The following is a 20,638-nucleotide window of genomic DNA, read 5'->3' on the forward strand; positions in this document are numbered from 1 at the left end:
GGAGAGATGGGCAAGCAGCATATGACATCAACATGGTATCAAGCTCCGACACAAGCAAAGGGTCTGATGAGACAAAGGTCCATCTCAGGGTGCAATTCTAGGCAGAAATGGGCAGCATGAGACCTGCTCTCGCAGAAACTGACAAGTCACCAGGGCACCAGGGCCTCCAGGGTGTCTCCTCAGCCCCCTGGCATTACCTTCCCCTTGTTCCTCCTGAATCTTAGTCAGTTCGATCTCCTCTGAGGTTCTAACTACACCAGACACAGGGAGAGTCGGGATTTTATCTTATTAAAATAGATATGGCTAATTTGTCTTTTCAAATTCATTTTAAATTAAATTGGATTTCCTCGGAAGGCTGCTAGGTCAGTTCCCCTGCTGCGAACACAGGACAAAGGTTAATTGCACGCCCTTCACCAGCTCCTCTGCTCTCCTGGGCAGGCTCTGAGAACCTGCCCCAGAGGTGGGGAAGGCTTGGGTTTATTGGGCAATAATGCTGCCATTAGAGCCATTTACCATTATGCCAGAAAACATTTTATTTTTTTAACTAAATAACAAGATATGATTGCAATAACAAGAAATGTAATGATGTTATCAACTGATAGTTATAAAACACAAAGCCAAAGAATAACAGCTAACCTATCTGCCTCGCTAAAAGGCCCCAAAGATGTAAAAGTGTACACCCTCCTGGAGCAAACTGTTTTACAGTTTCAATGTAAAAGTCCATTAACATTTGCACTTAATTTATCTCATTTAGACTGTCTATGTTCATGAAAATTTAACCCAGTCATTCCCTGTTATACAAAGCATAACAAAGTATGAATACTTAAATACAATGTAAATAAAACACTTTATCAATTATATTTCTGTATTCTAAATTAGTGACTTCACTTAGCATGTCTGCCTCGCACAGCACCACACTATTTTTCAATTACAGGTCCAGATGTTTCAAAGGCTCCAGTAGGCAACGGCAGTTATGAGAAATGCTTTATCTGCATTGTAATCATCACCACCACATCAGCTCCAGGCTGCATTAACATACTCATGTTTTATCCCAGCTCCCCTCCTAACAGAGCAGGTAATTATGCAACACAGCAGAGAAATACAAGCCTAAGAGCTGGACAATTTCCTTACAAGTATCCACCTGAGCAACACATTTTCATACACAAACAAATTTTTCTGGAAAATATTTTATCATACAGTTAACCTCCTTACCAGGAATACAGGCCACTTCAGCAATTTTTAGTTAATAAAGAGTGAATACATAGATGTATCAAATTTAGCTTCAAATACTATTTAAAGTATAAGACGGACTGTGTACACACTTGCTTATATATCCTGAAAAGCAACCAAAACTTTGTGTATAAAAAAAAAAAAAATTGTTACCACCTAAGCCATTTCTTCTCATTTTTAATACCAGTGTCATCTGTTGAACAAGTCAATTAGATTTTTATTCCCACTATCCAAAAATGACAATTCACCTGAGCTGAGACTGAGCAAGTGGAGCAATTATCCCTGTTCCCATTTGATAGAAAAATAATACCAGAGCAGAACAAAATGCAACCCTGACAGCTGCAACAAAAATGCTATTGCATTTATTATTTAGTTAATTAAATGACTCTCATACACAAAAACAGAAGAGAATAACCTATGTTAAAAGAGATACTGCTATGCTTGGTAAACACAGTATAATTTGATGGGAAATTATAGTTCCTCATCATTAAGAAAAACTGTAATAAAATTAACTTAATCATAGTATTTTAATTATTCTATAAAATTATTTATTTTGAAATGTTCCAAGAGGAGGTGTCCTAACGAAGATGTTATTCGAAAGATAAATGCCTTTACAAATATTAAAACCTCAGACAGGTCAAATCCTGGCAGGTTACACTTTAGCATCTGAAAGCAGACAGCTTCCGCTCCTTCCTGAAGGAACCTTAGGTGGAACATTTTTAATACATCACCGTGTCACTTTTTAATGTGCCCCAATCTATTAACCACATGGCAAACTAACAGGGATTTTTAAAATATGGGTTTTATGGCTTTGTGCTGGTGATTAATTAAATAAATAGCCACCATTTCACAAATCATCCCTCTAATTAGTCTAAAACAGACACTTTGCATTCACGGGTATTACTGCCATCTGAAGCTCACAGAAGGGCAGGAGCGGTGCAGCATGGCCACGTCTCTGCACTCCGGAGCCCATTGTTGTGGGCTCCACGGCTGGCATCCCACCCTGCAACCCAGAGGCAGAGGTGCCATCTTTGCAGGTGCTGCAGTCAGCTGGAATTTGGCTCCAGCTGCTCAGAAAAGATGTTCTCCTTAATTATTCTCCCTCACCCTAAAGGAAACAATGGAACAACAAAGGAATGAAGCACAGCCTCCAGCTGCAAATGGAAGAGGCTTCCCCAACACAGCCTGGGGAGTGAATGAGGAAACTGGGTGATTTAGGAATAACTCAAAACATGCTATGTCGTTATTCTGAATTCAGATATTAAGCAATTATCCCCAAAGTCTATTATTTAAAAGACTCCATTCAAAGAGTGAGAAGGTCACTCTTTGAAACAGATAGGAACTCAACTTGTTTTAGCAGCTTATTTTAGATAATTCCTCTGAAAGAAAATTAAACTGAGAAATAATTTTTAGTGCCAGAAAAAAAATCAAATTTCAAGAACCAAATTTCCTTCAGGAAATACATCCTAATCTCTTAAACTTCATTAGATACATTCAGAGGAAGAAAGGAAGAACAGAGGATAGAAGAAAGGAAGGAGGAAGGAGTGAATGCTAGAAAGGGAGGGAGGGAGAAAAGATGAAAGGAAAAGAAAAAGGATAAATGGAAAGAAAATGGGAAACTAAATGGGACAGCACACCAAAACACACTATGAATTAAAGGACTGTCCTTCTTCCCCATCTTTAAGAACACTTCTAAGACCGACAGGAGGAAATGGTTCAGAGTAGAAAAGACCTGCACCCTGAGGCAAATAGGCTCTGAGGGTTTTGTGCATTTAGCTAAGGCATGTACCCCATTTAAGCCTCAGTTTCCTCCCCTGAAAAGGGTTCTAGCTCTCATCCACCATAGTTAAAGGGAAAGTGAGACTCTGTCCCAGCACATTCCCTGCACAGAGCACATGCTCAAAAGCGTGACAGTGAGAAACTGCATCAGTGAAAACTGGGCTGAAGGTAGAGCTCCTTTTCTTCACTTTCTCAAAGAGTCAAAGAGATGATAGCCCATACTGCAGATGCTGTGTTCCAAATATGAACCTGTTTTTGGAAGCACAAAAGGTCCACCAACACAGAACAGAATACTATGTTTATGGAGAAGAAATAATGAAGTTTCTGTAACTCTGTGTAGAACTGGAAACTCTTCACATGGTAGAAAATGAAAAGAAAATGAATGGGCTCTGGATTCAACAAACCTAGGTGTTAACTACTTCCTAGTTGTGTAACCTCAGACAATCTGTTCAACTTTCTAAGCCTGTTTCCCAGTTCCAAAATGGTGACAACGATAAATTCTTTACAGTGAAGCTGGGTAGAATGAAATACCGTAGTACACACACTGACCTACAATAAACAAATAGTTCCTACTAAGTTGCATCACATAAAACCACTGGTGTTCAATCATTTATCACCTTCAAAGTTGCAATTTCGTAGGGTAATATCATAGTGACTGAGATAATCAGTATTATAAGCTGGGAGAAATTACTAACAATTTTCAAAAACAATGAATTCCATTCATATCAAAGGAAGACAAACAAGATATAAAAGGCGTTTTTAAAAAGTGGCTCTTGATTCCAACAATACAGCAGTTAATATTTATTAAACATTTAGTATAATGCAAACACTATCCCACACATTTGACATCCATAACATTAGCTTATATAATCTCAAAACAATTCTCTGAGGTAGGTTCAACCATTCTTTTTAATTTCGCAAGGACATTTGTAGAAATGAAGTGGTCTGCAGGGGCAAACAACAGAACTGTGAAGTTAGGATGCCTGACTCCAGGGCCTTAGTTCTTACCACACTTAAAAATACCTTCCCACAATTCAAAACAACTTATTTTGCATTTAGTAAAACTGTCTGGAGACAAATAGCAAACAATCTGCAAATCAGGTTTCGAACCTTTCAAAGGAAGGACTTATCAGTGGACCAGCAAGCACCAGCGGGAGGGCACTTCACACCCACAGCATTCTAGGGTACCACTTCTCCCATCTCACAGTATTATTACCAAAGAAAAATATCAGACAGACTTTGAAGTTTCCAGGAAAAATCCTCAAGTTTTAATCAAACAGCTGCTGTGTTCCCATTACACTACAGTCAGGCCTTTCGCTGTGTGACAAAGGCAGCAAAGCTTTTTATTTATTTGTTTGTTCTTTTTTCATTTATCTATTTGTGTTTACATCTCTTACTGCCTGAATTCTTTGATGTACACAGTGAACAAGTCATCACAGAAAGGGAAATGACACTGACAGTGGATGCTATTCAAGTCAAGGAAACCCCCAAATGCCATGCTTTCAAAGCCAATATGCTACAAGCAATCACTTGCATTTAAGGCTTCTTGGGGCCACCTCTATGGCACCAAAATCTACCAAAGATAAAGAAGATGTTTGTGCTAAGTTGGGAAAGTGGAGACATCAGCACTTCTGCCTGCAGACCATTATTTCGGCTCTCCAGACAGCACCTGATAAAGCGTCTGGAGTGCTGTCTTCTGCGCAGCCACCGCTCTTTCCAAGCCCTGCTCAGGGTTTCCCTGGGGTTTCCTCTGCAACAATTGCAGCAGAGACTCTGAGAGGAGCCCAAACAAGCTGCCTTAACCTTCCCGTAAACTGATATTTCCATAGAGGATTAAGACAAATGTTTCAAATAAGTCAATTTCCTTTACTAAAAAACCAAAGTGACAATAGTAGTACCAAGAGAAATACACAAAGACAATGAATAAGACGTACTTCTCTTGTCTTTGAGCATGCAAAAAATACAGAGCAAAAGGTCAGGTGGAGGTGGGCTACACAATTCCCTCTTATTTCTGACAGGATGCCTACAATGGAGCTTGCCTAAAAAGTTATAGAGAATTAGATTGAGTCATGTCAAGGGGAAGAGAAAATGTCTAAAAGCTTCATATTATTTGATATATAATATGTTAATGCTACAATGTTATATGTTTGCATTCTTGTTGATTATAAATTTATCTATGAAGAATGCTACTATGTCTCTTTTCTAATAAGGCACTTCCAGAACTCTGGGGACTTCAAATGGTTACTTTCTGAATTGGTGAAAATGAAAACGAACTAACTTCTTTTTTAAAATATTTTTTTAGTTGTAGATGGACAATACCTTTATTTTATTTATTTATCTTTATGTGGTGCTGAGGATCGAACCCAGGGCCTCACCTGTGCTAGGCAAGTGCTCTACCACTGAGCTAGAACTCCAGCCCACAGAAAGTGGAAACTCCTTTTGACCCATACTGCCCAAGTACGCGCACGCACGCGCGCACACACATACACACAGAATAAGGAGCAGAAAGAAAAGAAAGAGTTGAAAATTCTTTATTTTTAAGGGTCACAAAGGTAGTAAGAGAAGGTAGATGGAAGCCTAGGTCTGACTGACTCAAAAGATCACCATCATAACTTGACTGTTATTCTCTCCCAAAACATTTATAAAAGCATTTAAAGGAAAAGAACTAAAATTTGGGAAAAGCCGCTTAACTGCATTCAGAATCAACATTTTCAGGAACTCAAGAGCCATAGTATATTTGACAGCATGAACTTTCTCTTCCTTCTGTGCACACGCTCCTTCTACAGCATTACAGACAACACACTCAAACCTATTTTGCGTAGGATTTCTATTTCAGTCACAGGGCAAAATATGTACCTTGACCAAACCTCAAACAGATAATAACTAAAAATTTTGACAAAATACAAAAACATTTATTTTACCTGATTCAATAGGGTAGCAAGTTTTTAAGGCTCACAAAAGCCCAAAAATTACATGAAAAGGGGAACCCAGGAAGGAAAACTACACAATTTTTTCCTTGATGATGGCATTTGCCAAACAAGGTGATACTAAGTACCAGTTATTTCAGTCAGATACATGGGGCAGTCTGCCAACAATATCCGAAAGCTGAGACATCCTCCAAAAAAATTTACATGTGAGAGTAAATTAGAATTAAGACCTCCCAATCTGACCTAGAAAAACCACCAGTGCCCCCACGCACAATTGTTTTTTTCATCTGAGACTTCATAAATACAAACCAACCTTCACATGAAATTTCCAATCTCAAGTCCCATTACCTGATGGACCAGAAAGCCTTAAATGAAGAATTTAAAGTGGTCCTTGGCTATTAATGCCCCCCAGTGACAGGCAAAAGCAAACACAAAGCCTCTTGGGAAGAGCCTCTAAGACTCAAATAATTCTAACAAAAAAAAGTCGTAAGAAATAAGTTGTTATAAATCAAATCAGAAAACATAGAAGGAATCATGAAACAGACCCAGAAAGACTAGCGTTAATGGACCGATCAGAAACAAAATGTAAAATATTGCCAGGTATGGTTGTTGCATGCCTGGAATCCCAGTGACTCACAAGAGGATCAAAAGTTCAAAGCCAACCTCAGCGTCTTAGTGAGGCCCTAGGTAACTTAGTGAGACCCTTTCTCAAAATAAACGTGGTTCAGTGGTTTGGTTAAGTGCCCCTGGGCTAAGTCCACCATACCAAAAATAAATAAATGTAAAAGAAAAAAAAATGTATCCAAGTGCAGTGGCATACACCTGACTTCCCAGAGATTCAAGGGGCTAAAGCAGAAGGATTGCAAGTTTGAGGCCAGCCTTAGGGACTTAGTAAGACCCTGATTCAAAATTAAAAATAAAAAGGTTAGGGATGTAGCTCAGTGGTAGAGCATTGCTAGGTTCAATTCCTTGTTTAAAAAGAAAAGAAAAAAAAAAAAAAAAAAAGAAAGACTATCCAAAAGACTAAGGAGGTAGCTCAGTTTTAGAATACTTGCCTAGCATGCTCAAGGTCCTGGGTTCCATCCCCAGCACTACAAAAAGAAAGACACTATCTAAGATGTGATCTGATATTGTGGTTAAATAGGTATTAGTCACTGTCTTTAGGGAACACAAACTAAAGTATATAGGAGTGAATGTCAACTATGAAATGGCTATGAAAATATACTAACAATTACTGAAAATACATGATAAACATAAGGGTATTCACTTAACTTTGTTTTCTTTTGCTAAGAAAAATATACACTCCTCATAACAAAAAGTTTAAGAAATCACTAAGGAGGTTTTTAGAAGATAAAATGGAACTTGTAAAAATGAAATATAGCACCTCAAATTGGAACTGCAACATATGGGTTCCACAGCTGAGGAGAGAATCTCTGAATTGGAAGAGCAACTTGAAGAAATTACTTAGAATGTAACCCAAAGAGACGTGGAGATAGAAAATATTAAAGAAAGGTTAAGAGACATAGAAGACAGATAATAACACATTCTAACAGGTATAACTAAAATTTCAGATGAGGAAAGAATAAATGGTACAGAGGCGGTATCTGAAAAGACAGTGGCTGAGAATTTTCTAGAGCTGATGAAACATCAACCTACAGATTCAGAATGACTGAGGAAAAACTGGGAGAGTGGGTGTGTCTGTATGTGGAAACACCATTTAAGAACTGCATATATACCAGGCAAATGCTAACCAAATGGAGCAGTTAGAGCTTATGAGAGGGAGTGATGGGCACCTTCTCTAGAGTTGCAGTGACAAATGGTTCAATCACCAGGTAGAAATTACAATTCTGAACTTGTACGAATGTGAAAACACAACCTCAAAACATATAAGGGAAAATCTGTCAGAACTAACAAAGAAAATAGATAATCTATCAACAGTTGAATATTCAAACATACCTTCATCTAACTGAATAATAAGGCAGATAAAAAATGCCAATAAAGAAAACTATAACAATCAACAGTCTTGATCTAAAGGGCATATTTTGAAGACTATAATCGATGGCAGCAGCAATCTCATTCTTTCCAGTTTCTCACATATTTATGAAAAATTACCCAAATCAGTAGGCATAAAAATCATGCGCAGCAAATTTCAAATAATCGGAACATCAAACCATTTTCTCTCACTATAAACAGAAAAACCTCATATTTTAGAAATTTAGAAACTCTTATAATAACTCATGTATCAAAAATAAAAGTCAGAAAACATTTAGAAGCAAACTACCAGAAATCATGAGATTATAGAAAATAAGCTAAAGGAAGAAGGACCTGCAATACCATAACAAGTAAATATTTTAATGATTCCTCTAAAGGACCCATGCCAGGTAGTCAGGAAATCATGTACTAAGAAAGAAGAACACCAACACTTCAAGAACTACTATACAGAGTTGAAACTGAAAACAGACCATAGCTACACTACAGTCCCATTCAGAGTGGCCTTAAAAGACAACATTGATGAGAAATTTTCCCAGTAGCCAGAGCTTGGGACAATATATACGTCATCCCCTTTGTGTGGAAGGAGAAGTGACAGGGGTTAAGATATGTAGAATGATGAATGAAAGACTGGGCCCACTGGTTAGAGGCCTGGGAAGAGGAAAAAAGGGAAGTCTTGGGGAGAGGCACAGATGGGTGTCAGGGGATGAGCATGAAGTGTAAAGACCTACAGAGTACAAGCTGACACTCGCCAGAAAGCATCATCACAGAAAAAGTACTGCATAACCAAGCAGACTGAAAACTTTGTGCCAAATATAGACAGTTATCCTTAGAAAGGCTTGCACAGAAGATTGACCCTTGGCTGGTAACTTGGGAACATGAACCTCGGAAGGGTTCCCACCAGCCTATTAAGAGTGGTTTATTGGCAGGACATGGTGATGCAAACCTGTAATCCCAGTAGCTCAGGAGGCTAAGGTAGGATGGCAGGTTCAAAGCCAGCCTCAGTAACTTAGTGAAACCCTATGGTGGGTGGGCGGAACGCTGGGGATATGGCTCAGTGGTTAGGTGCCACTGGATTCAGTCTCTGGTACAAAAAGAGGAAAAGAGGGGCTCACTGTGCTTAAACTGTAAAAACAATATGTTTATGCTAATCACTGATTTTCTTCTGGGACTTGGGAATTTTGGAGCATTCTAGAGAGAGGGTACCCATGTCACTAGCTCCAAAAGAAACTCTAAGTCCTAGGTCTCTACCGAGATTCCCTAGTAGACAATGCTTCATCCATGCTGACACAAACCCTTGCTGGGGGAATTTAGCACGCCCTATGTGACATCCCTGGGATAGGACTATCGAAAGGGTGTACTTGGTTTCCACTAAACTTAATCCCATGTGCCTTTTCCTTTGTTTATTGTCCTTTGAATCCTTTCGCTGTAATAAATTAGCCTTCAGTGCAACTATACACTGAGTCCTGAGACTTCTTAGCAAATCTGTGAACTAGGGAATAGTCTTAGAGACTCCCAACACAGATTTTTATTTAACTTCAGCTAGCCTCTTCACTGGTCTCCCCTATGCTAGCACATGGGCAAATGAACAGAGTAGCCATGAGAGGAAAAGAGGCTATGGGCCCTAGAACACTGTCTCCCACTTACTAATACTATATTGCTACTTCCTGTTGTCAGATATCCACCCTCCCAGCAACAAGAGACAACATGTTGAACTCTCAATAAAGCATCATTCCTTAAGGAGACCAACCAGCTATTTGGTGGCAAGTTGATGATACTAAACCCTTCCTCAATGACAGGAGTTGGGGCAGAGATCAACATATATTCAAGTATAGGTTTACAGATTTGCCTTTCCTGCCAGTAATGCCTCAATCAACACCACTACTTCAGAATGCCTGATCCGACAAGATGGCAGCCTATGTAATACTGCACCACTTTAAAGAATCCACTTTATAGCAAAGAAGTGTGGCCGCAGCATAGAACCATGGGATCCTCTGGTCACGTCACACATAATACTACCCAGAATCTACAAGCCTAAGAGAGTGCTAGAATAACCTGCTGAAGGTACAGATGAAGCACTAGCTCAAAATGATACACTAGCTCAGAGATAGACACCTTGTGAAGCTGGGATATCATCTGTAGGATACAAAAAACAACAATTACATGGTACTGTGTCCCTGACAAACAGAATATGTGGTTATAGGAACCAAAAGGAAAAAGCAGTCGTAGCCCCATTTCACCATCACTCCCACTGACCCACTTGAGGATTTATGCTCTCTAACCCTACAAATTTGAGCTCCGTTGATTACGGGAAAACCTGACTCCCAGAGGAAGAATGCTTCCACCAGGAGACACAGCAAGAGTCACATCAATGTTAAAACTACTGCCCAGGCTCCTTATGCCAAGAGACATCAGAAAGAAGAGAAATCACTATCTTGACAAGAGGGATGACTCTCACCAAGAGAACAGAGGGCTCCTGTTAAACAAGGTGGGAAGGAACACATTTAGCTAGTAAATCCGTTGGCCTTGCCTTATTACTCTTACACCCAGTTTTGATGGTAAATGTACAAATGAAGCAGTCACAGCTTGAGAAAGGTAAACAGGGGCTAGGACACTCAAGAGTCGGGTCTGCTGTGCAAATCAAGGTTGAAGAGACTAAAGTGGATTCTTGAAACAAAGAGGAGTATCATCTGTAGCTGCAAAACTAGTTACAGAGGTAGGTTCAGGTGGCACACTTCTGTTATCCTACCTACTCAGGAGGATTTCAAGTTCAAAGCCAGCCTCAGCAGCTTAGTAATGCCCTGTCTAAAATTTAACACATAAAATGGGCTTGCAGGTAGGGAGGGTGGGCAGCGAAGCATAGCTCATTCTGCTAATCTTAGTGTAAGCTTCCCCAGAGAAAAAGACTCAACACAGACCGAAAGATGTGCAAGTACACTCAAGGAGCACTACGGGTGGCCTGGCATAGACACTGGCCACACTCCCAGTCTCCTCTCAGGAATGGAGAGCATATTTCTAAACTGCAAGGAAGACTGTTGGCTACTGACTAGCAGTTGCTACTCCTTTCCTAGGACTGTGTTGGCTGACAGAGCCACCTTGTCCAAAGTCACACCTCCTCAATGTAGCTTACATCAAAAGATGGGTCAGATGCAAGACCACAGAGGCCTGGCCCCCAACTTATGACCACCGTGAAGGGCCACTTAAGCTTCACAGTGCCCCACAGTGTCATCCTCTTGTGACTGCACCACAGTCTCATTAGTCCCTCTACCCAATCCTGTTTTCTCTCCTTCTTCTCACAGATACTGATCCAGAAAGCGTTCCCTAACAGAATTCCTACATGCCATCTCACTGTCAGACTGCCTCCCAGGGAGACGATGTTAACAACAATTTTACTAACAAGTTCCATGAAACCTTCAAAAAATAGGTAACACTAGTATTACTCATACTCTTCAATATTATTGAAAAAGAATCATTCCTAAATCACTTTATCAGGGTAGCAAAGCCTCCATATCCAAACTTGCGAGTATAAGACAGAATATTATAGGCTGAATTTGTGAACAAAGCTACAAAAATCCTTAAGAAAATATTGGCAAACCAAGCCAGTAGCATATAAAATCTAGAACACTGGATGACCAAAGCTGAGTTTATTCTAATTGCAAGGCCTGTTTAATATAAAAAAATAAATTAATATTAATCATATTAAGAGATTAAAGACAAAAGCCACATGATATTATATATAAATACAGAAAAGAACTCAGTACATTCAACATTCATTCATGATTTAAAAAGTAATAATTATCTTGGTCAACCAGGAACTGAAAAGATCTTTCTTATTCCAACATAGGACATCTACCAAAACAGCAAGCAGAGTTAATGATGAAATGTTGAAAGCATTTCCTTTAATATTTGGAAGAACACTATTTCAACATGGTATTGGAGGTCTTAGACACCTCTGTAAAGCAATAAAAAGAAGGACAAGAATTAGAAAAGAACTATCATGATTTGCAGATCATTGACTGCACAGACAACCTAAAAAGAAAAAAAATATAAGTTAACAGAATTAAAAAGAGCTAAAAGATTAAATCAATATAGAAGAATCAACTGAATTTCTACACATCAGAAAAACCAGGAAATTACTGAGTTAAAAGAAATTTAGATTAGAATTTTAAAAATCAAGCATACATGAATCAAACAAAAGATATTGACATCCATGAAGAAATCATAAAATTTTATGAAAGACATTATAGATTACTTAATAAATTGAAAGATGTATCATGTTCAAAATGGTAAAGATGTCAATTCTCCCAAATTGATCTATAGATTTAATCCAATTCTAATCAAAACATCTCCATAGAAATTTTTTATATAAAAATTGATAAGTGATTGCCAAGATTTAAACAGAAGGGCAATAGAGTAAGAATATACAAGAGGGCTGAGGCTGTAGCTCAGTGGCAGAGTGCTTGCCTAGCATGTTTGAGGCACTGAGTTCAATCCTCCACACCACATAAAAATAAACAAAACAAAGGCATTCTGTCTATATTACAACTACAAAAAATTTAAAAAAAAAAAAAAAGGGTATACAAGACACTTGTGAATAAAGTGTAGGTTAAGGAGGCATAATTTATCAGATACTAAAAATCATTTTAAGACTGAAGCAATTAAGATAGTGTGATATTAACCCAGGGAAAATCAAATAAACCACTGAAACAGAACAAAGTTCAAGAACAGTACCAAAGACACACAGAAATTCGTCATATGACTAGTACCACAAATCAGAGGAAAAAGGAGAGACAATAAATAATGCCAAAACAGTAGGTTAATCACAGAAAGAAAACTGAAATTGGGTCTCTACCTCATACCGAAAATGCAAAACAATATCAATTACAGATGGATTAAGTAGGAAAACTTCAAATACAATGTAGAACAACTCTATGATCTTGAGGTACGGAGGGATTTCTCAAAACACAAGTAATAAGCAAAAGACCTCAGTGTATAGCACTTGCCTAGTGCATGTGAGGACCTGATTCCAACCTTGCAGCAAAAAAAAAAGACTGATAAATTCAGTACGTTAAAAATAAGAATTACTGTTCATTTAAAAAAAAAAAAAAACCATAAAGGGAATGAAGACAAGTACAAACTAGGAAAACATACAACAGAAATATTAGTATTCAGATATATAAAAATGGTTATTAATAAAACTACATTCAACAAATTTCTTCAACTCACTAAGAAAATAATACACTAAAATGGTCAAAATATTTGAATACATACTTAACAAAAGAAACACAAAATGATCAATAAACACACAAAAAAATGTTCAATCTCATTTATAATCTAAGAAATACAAATTAAAATCACAATGCTGGGGATGTAGCTCAGTGGTAGAGCACTTGCCTAAACCCAAGGCGCTGGGGGTCAATCCTTAGTACCACACACACACAAAATAAAATAATCACAATGAGATAATCTCATACCTGGAGATTAGAGAAAATTAAGTCTGATGGGGTGAGTGGGACATGACACATGTTGGACAGGATATAATGTAAAGTACAAAACGATTTGGCATTATCAAGTTTGAAGCTACACATATATCCTTGACCCTATAATTTCACATTTGTATGTATTGTGACAGTTTTTCAAACCATGGTCCTGAGAGTTAGGAAACCAATTTTTTGCTAAAAGTTCTTAAAATAAAAAGATCAGAATAAAAAATATCAAAGTAAATTCTTAGTAAGAGAATTCTTCCAAGAAATTTTTGTTTCCATATATTATATGTCTATATGTACACATATTCACTTACATGTGTATACTAGGTTGAATGTACAATAGGTTTTTGTTTGTTTGTTTGGTACTGGGGATTGAACCCAGAGGTGCTTTACCACTGAGCCACATCCCCAGACCTTTTTATTTTTTATTTTGAGACAGGGTGTCAACTGAGTTCCTGAAGCTGGTTTTGAACTTGACAACCTCCTGCCTCAGACTCTCGAAGTGCAGAGATTAGAGGCATGCACCATCAGGTTCAGCTGTATTTCTTATTGTATGTGATTCATCATCCAAAATGCAAGCCTATGCCTTGGGGTAATTCTTACCTATGTAAAATGTTTATCAACATTATATGTAATATCAATAACTGGTAACAACCCAAATGTCCATCAACAGTGGAATGAATAAGTAAGTTGCAGTATACGCCATTGTTGGAGTCTCTTCCTTAATGAAAATGAATTAATTACAACTACAGGCATCAACATGTATAGATCTCTGGAACATAATGCTGACAGAAAAAAATTACAGAAAAATACTCAAAAAATAATTCCCTTTATGAGAAGGTCAAAAAGGTATTATTCAAGGACACAAATATCAGGCACGTAACTATAAGCAGCAAGGAAATTAAAAGATTTGTCACTGGGAGGGGATCAAGGATAGAAAGGGGACTTCAAAAGTAAAAGTAATGTCCATCTTCCTAAAATGGGTGATAGGTACATGAGTGATTACTGTACAACTATATAGCGTGTGTGTGTGTGTGTGTGTGTGTGTGTGTGTGTGTGTGTGTACACATGTTTGTATTGTTCCTGGGGATTGAACCCCGGGGGCACTCTACCACTGAACTATATCCCAGTCCTTTTTATTTTGAGACAGGTCTTGCTAAGTTGCCCAGGATGGCCTTGAACTTGCAGTCCTTCTGCCTCAGCCTCCCAAGTAGCTGGAATATAGGCATGTACCATGGTGTCCAGCTCCTTGTATCTATTTAAAAAATATTTTTCTGTATCTACTCGATATTTTAATTTTTATTTTAAAACAAAAATATTTACAAGTGAACTCATTTTTGTTCTCACTGATGAGTGAGAAGCCTCACAACCTTTCGCCCTTATGCAGAAAATAGAAGTACCCAATTATTCACAAGTGACAAATCATCTCCTTTAAGGAGTTAGGGAAGAAGAATTCCATTAAGTGCTACAAACACTCTTCCTTTCTCTTTTTTCAATTCTCTAGTTTATAATTCAAAAACCACCTTAAGGCAAAAGGTTGACTACCAGATGCAAATCATTATGAGACTACTGTGAGTCAAGGAAAATAAAGTTGGCAAGAAAAAAAAATTTTAAACTACTACTGAGTGTAACTGACATTCTGGAAAACCTTAAGTTGATCTCAGTTGCTAATTCAAATATTGGTCTTTGTTTCATACAATATAACAGTACTGCTGATAGAACTCAAAGACATAATATTACGATATATTTGTCAAGCATGACTTTTCAAAGTGAAATAAAAAGAAAGAGCACTAAGTGATTTCAAAGGCAAAATAAGGTCACTCAAAATACATACCTTGTGATATTTTTCAACAATGGCAAAGGCAACAACAAACATTTAATAAAGGTTTTCATAAACACTGCAGTAAAGGGTCACTTAGAAGTAATCAAAAACATTTTCATCTACACCCTCCCTTACTTGTACTCATTAAAATGTGTTTTAATATTACTTGTTTGGCATAAACACTGGCTAGCTACATTTGTGAGATGTTTTTACACCTTGCAATTTAGATAGATTAAACATTTAGTTAATGTCAACTTTTAGTGCAACACCAAGTACCATGGGGGTAACATAACAACTAACAGCAAAGCTAGACAAAAGAAAGTAGGCAGAGGTACAAAAGTGGAAGAGGCAAAACCAGCCACTACTTTATGCTGTATGTTACTGCATATTAACAATATTCTTGTATATAGTGTATGGAAATCCTTAAAGAACAAAGGAACCCTACTACAGAGAATCTGGTCATACAAAAGAATATAAAGTTAACATACCAAAATCAGCAGCTTCATATACAATTAGAAACAAAAAATAAGACCTTATTTACAACAGCAACAACTAGAAACAAACTTAACTATACAAGGCATCTGAAAAACCTTCAGCACACTAATTCAAAATCCAGAAGCCAAAAAGAAAAATTATAAATTTCACTACATTAAAAAAAAAAAAAAATGAGCTGGGCACAGTGGGCCCATGCCTATAATCCCAGCAATTTGGGAGGCTGAGGCAGGAGGATCCCAAATTCAAAGCCAGCCTCAGCAAAACCGAGGTTCTTAGCAACTCAGTGAGACCCTGTCTCTAAATAAAATACACAATAGGACTGGGGATGTGGCTCACTGATCGAATGCCATCTTAATCTCCAGTACAAATAAAAGGGAGGGATGCATAGTCAGAAATAAAACCATTAACAAATTCAAGATACACAACAAAACTGACTAAACTCCCTAATATGTAAAGAAACTCCTAGAAAACAAGAAAAAGATCAAGAATCTAACACATCTGGGTAGTTCACACTACTGTCAAGGTTCTTAAACAAATGAAAAGACGGCCAATCTCACTCATAAGAGAAATGCTAATTAAAATTAGATTCATTTTTCACCTATTAGATTGGCCAAAATCCAAACATTTGATAAATTCTGTGGCAAAGCTGTAGAGAAACAGGCACTCTCTCATGTTACTGGTGGGAATACAACTGGTACAATTCCTATGGAGAACAATTTGGCAATACTTACAAAAACAAACGCAAATTCCCTTTGACCCAGCAATTGTGCTTCCGGTTATTTATCTTACATTTATAACTGTGCATATGCAAAAGGCTATATGTATGAAGTTATTCACTACAGCACTGTTTGTAACAAACAGCAAAAGTTTAGAAACAACTCAAGCCTCAATCAATAGGGCACTGATTAAATAAATTATACTTCCAAACAATGGAATACCACACAGCTCCATGAAGGAATGAGAAATTCCCTGGGCACTAACAGAAACAGATTTCTAGTTTGTTAGGAGAAAAAAAAGCAAGTTTTGAAACAGTATTAAAAGAATACTAACACTGGGCTGGGGGTGTGGCTCAATGGAATAGCATGTGCATATTATTAGCATGCACAAGACCCTGGGTTTGATCCCAACACCGCACTTACCAAAAAATAGATACTACATTGAGTAAAGGGGAGGAAAATTAGAACATATATTCATATTTTCCTATGTACATGCTAAAAGACAGACAAATCAGTGAAATGGGTATGAGTACAGACTAGATGACTGAGGGATGAGAGCAAAAGATTTTCACTGCTTAATATCTGTTTGACTGTGTGTGTTGTTTTTTGTTTCTTCTCTTTTTGTGGTCCTGGGGATTCAACCCAGGAGTGCTCTACCACCGAGCCACATCCCCGCCCTATTTTGTAATTTATTTAGAAACAGGGTCTCACTGTGTTGTTTAGTACCTCGATTTTGCTGAGGCTTTGACCTCCTGCCTCAGCCTCCCAAGCCATTGGGATTTCAGGTATGTGCCACCTCACCCAGCCCATTCTATTTTTTTTATTTTAAAACAGGATTTTGTTAGTCTCCCTAAGAACTAGGATTATTGGTGTGCACCACTATGCCTGGCTTCTTTTTATAGCTTTGAACTATAAAAATGTATTATGGGGCTAGGGAGATAGCTCAGCTGGTAGAGTGCTTGCCTTGCAAGCACAAGGCCCTGAGTTCGATCCCCAGTACCAAAAAAAAAAAAAAAAAAAAAAAAAAAAGTATTACCTACTTAAAATTTGGGACCAAAAATAAGAATAACAACAACAGCACTATCGTTTACTGAGTGCTCACCTCAAGGTGATCAGGTATCATCTCATTTAAGCCTCATTAACATACTGAAATAGTAATATTACTAATATTAATGGAAAGAGAAGTGAGATCCAGTGAGGTTTCACATGTGTAAACCAGTGATATTACCGGTTGTTGTGAGAATTAAGTGAGACATTATATAGAACAGCACAATGCCTGACACACAGTAAATCTTTAATGCTTTATCATTTCAAGACAATATCTATTTTCAAGGATGTTTCAATTAATTGAACCAATAAAAAAAAGTTTAGCAAAGATGCTTTAATTGAAATTTTTATACATGTAGTTTAAATAGCCTTTCTAATTAACTGACTACTATTTTAGATATACTACATCCTCACTATACAAATTACAAGGCCATTAAAACAGCTACTCATATCCCACAACTATACACACATCTTTAAGGCCACTATTTAAATAGTCTGAATATACCTGATGAGAAAGGATATCAATTGAAAAATTTAGGCATGTAATCACTGTTTATCTTTTTAAGGAGGGAGATTGTACTGTAAGAAAATTCTCAAATGAAATATTTAGAACTGTTATTCCTAATTTACTTAGTTATTCATAGACAAGAGGACACTCCAGTCCTAACTAGAATAAGTTATACTCCATGTATGTCTAATATGTTAAAATACACTCTACTGGGCTAGGGTCGTAATTCAGTGGTAGAGCACTCGCCTAGTATGCGTGAGGCACTGGGTTCAATTCTCAGCACCACGTATAAATAAGTAAAATAAGGAGAGCTGGGGATATAGCTCAGTTGGTAGAGTGCTTGCTTCACAAGCACAAGACCCTGGGTTCAATCTCCAGCACTGCAAAACAAACAAACAATCAAAAAAAAAAAAAGTATTGTGGCCATCTACAACTAAAAGTATTTTTAAAAATATTCTACTGTTATGTATATATAAAAAGAACAAATTTTTTTAAATGTGTAATTTTTTTTAAAAAAAAGAAGATATTCCATACTGTAAAACTACACAGTTACTATACGTGTTAACCCACAGCCAGATGCTACTTCGGAAAAGTTTCAAAAGAAATATCAACTCCCCTCTTCTAAGAAACAAACAATAATGCCTAGGGCTTACTTTAACATTTGACACTTATAAAAACATGAAGAGGGAAAAAAAATTGCAGAGAGGCAGTTGGTTCTTCATAATCTTACCAAAGGTCATGAGGTGAGAGACTAGACTGAAGACAGGGCAGAGACCCACACAATATTTTAATTGTACTTTTAAGCTTTTATCTTTGTTCTGTCTGAAAAATATGTTACACTTGGATCTTGTAAACGCATAGTGAGAAAATACATATGTACACAAGTAAGAACTACTAGGGTCACATCTAAGTTCGGAAAGAAGTAAAATATAAACAAGTTTTTTTTGTTTTTTGTTTTTTTTTCTTTGGTGGTGCTGGGGATTGAACCCAGGGCCTTTTTGCACGCGAGGCAAGCACTCTACCATCTGAGCTATATCCCCAGCACCCCTGTAAGCAAGTTCTTAATGTTAAGGATTGAAAGTTTAAATTTGAGTTTTTAGGAGAATGAAAAACATTTAGTCACTATATTATAAAAAGAACTACTTCTTCTTTTTCTGGGTTCCCTAAATTTAGCCATAAAATGGGACTTCTGCCCTTTTAGAAATACTGGGAAGAGTAGTCCCCACCCTTTTTGTGCCAGGAAGAGCAAGTTACCTGGCATGGCCTCACCTGTTCCAGGCTTTCTCTGAAGTGCGTGCTCAGCGATTGCTTCTGTGTGTTCAGCATGTTGGGGTCAGGACTCTAACCAGTCTTCTAGAAGCAGGTCTGGAGGTCCAGCTCTCTGATCCCATTACGGGCATGGAAATGTATGACAGTAATTCTAGTAACCTTGTCTCCTCTGCAGATCCAATTCTTCCCTGTGTGAGTCATGCCAATGTCTAGACCTGCACTATCCGATACAGACCAGTAGCCACAAGCCATGTTTGGCTATTTAAATTTAAATCACTTAAAATAAAACTTAAAGATCAGTTTCACAGTCACATTAGTCACATTTCAAGTATTTAACAGTCACATGTGGCTAGTGGTTACCATATTGAACAGTGCAGATACAACACACTCCCATCATCCTAGAAAGTTCTACTGGGCTCTGCTAGTTTAGATGCGGTGAGGAAAGTATTAAGGAAGCTGAATAGGGTTCCAGATCCTAACCTGATTTACCAGTAATAAAGTGAAAATGTTTAATTCCATATTCTGTTTTCTCTGTCTAATGCTTAAGCTCCCAAAGTCAGATCAGGGACAGGCATGATTGATGTTCACCTACAAATTCCTAAAAATAACTAGCACATATAGAACATTTATGATATGTCAGTCACTATGTAAGTGCTTTATTTTAATTATGTATTTTAATTCTTCATACAAGTTTATGAAGAAGTTCCTATTGTCCTATCCCTTTCACAGATTTAAATAAACCAAGGTTTAGAGAAATTCAGTGATTTGTTCACATAGCTTGTAAGTGGTGGAGTCAGATTTCAACTAAGAAAACCAGAAAGGAAACAGAAACGGTAGGTGCAACTCATACATAACAACCCAAGTAAGTAGGGCTCATTCCATGAAGCCTCCCGTGAAATTTTCATCATTATAGAGGCACAGAAAATAGAAAAGGAACAGAAACTAATGCAGTGTTTCATGACCATCTTTAATCTATGACCCCTGCTGATGACTATAAAAACTTCACACTTCCCTGAAAATGATGTGTGCCCTACCACTGCCATTAAATGCTTTCTATCTTCTGCTTATTCCCATTGCCAAATCTTTACGAGGCTTTGCTTTTTGAAAGTTTTTAAGTAAAAATTAATCTTTCATTTCCTAACAATAGAACATTTAATATGTTTTTTCAAATACATTCATTCCCCCCTCAAATACACATATCATAAAAAGTGATGAATCTACTAATTTTCCCAATTTCAGACATGGGAACAGTACAGCCAGAAGAGAGTGGAATGGGAGTACCTCGCCTGCACTGAAGGTTAAAACTGGTGGGATCAGGACACACAGGTAAGTCTCGGCTAGCTTGCTTTACTGCACCTGACTTGTAAATA

At 37.5% G+C, this 20,638-nt stretch overlaps 1 protein-coding gene across 16 annotated transcripts in view; it reads right to left on the bottom strand.

Moving 5' to 3' along the window:
• MAPKAP1 (MAPK associated protein 1) overlaps positions 1-20,638 on the bottom strand; it is a 227,585-nt gene that overhangs the window by 137,123 nt on the left and 69,824 nt on the right. Inside the window, exon 1 of one of the 16 annotated variants that reach the window (XM_079113800.1) lies at positions 19,269-20,430. The exons of the other annotated variants lie outside the window; for them this stretch is intronic. Within the exon in view, the coding sequence (XP_078969926.1) occupies positions 19,269-19,325 (57 nt within the window). The 5' untranslated portion in view covers positions 19,326-20,430. Of the gene's footprint in view, positions 1-19,268; positions 20,431-20,638 lie in introns of those variants that run through there. 16 annotated transcript variants of the gene reach the window in all.

Source organism: Sciurus vulgaris (assembly GCF_902686455.1).
Source record: "Sciurus vulgaris genome assembly, chromosome: 15".
Lineage (NCBI taxonomy): Eukaryota > Metazoa > Chordata > Mammalia > Rodentia > Sciuridae > Sciurus > Sciurus vulgaris.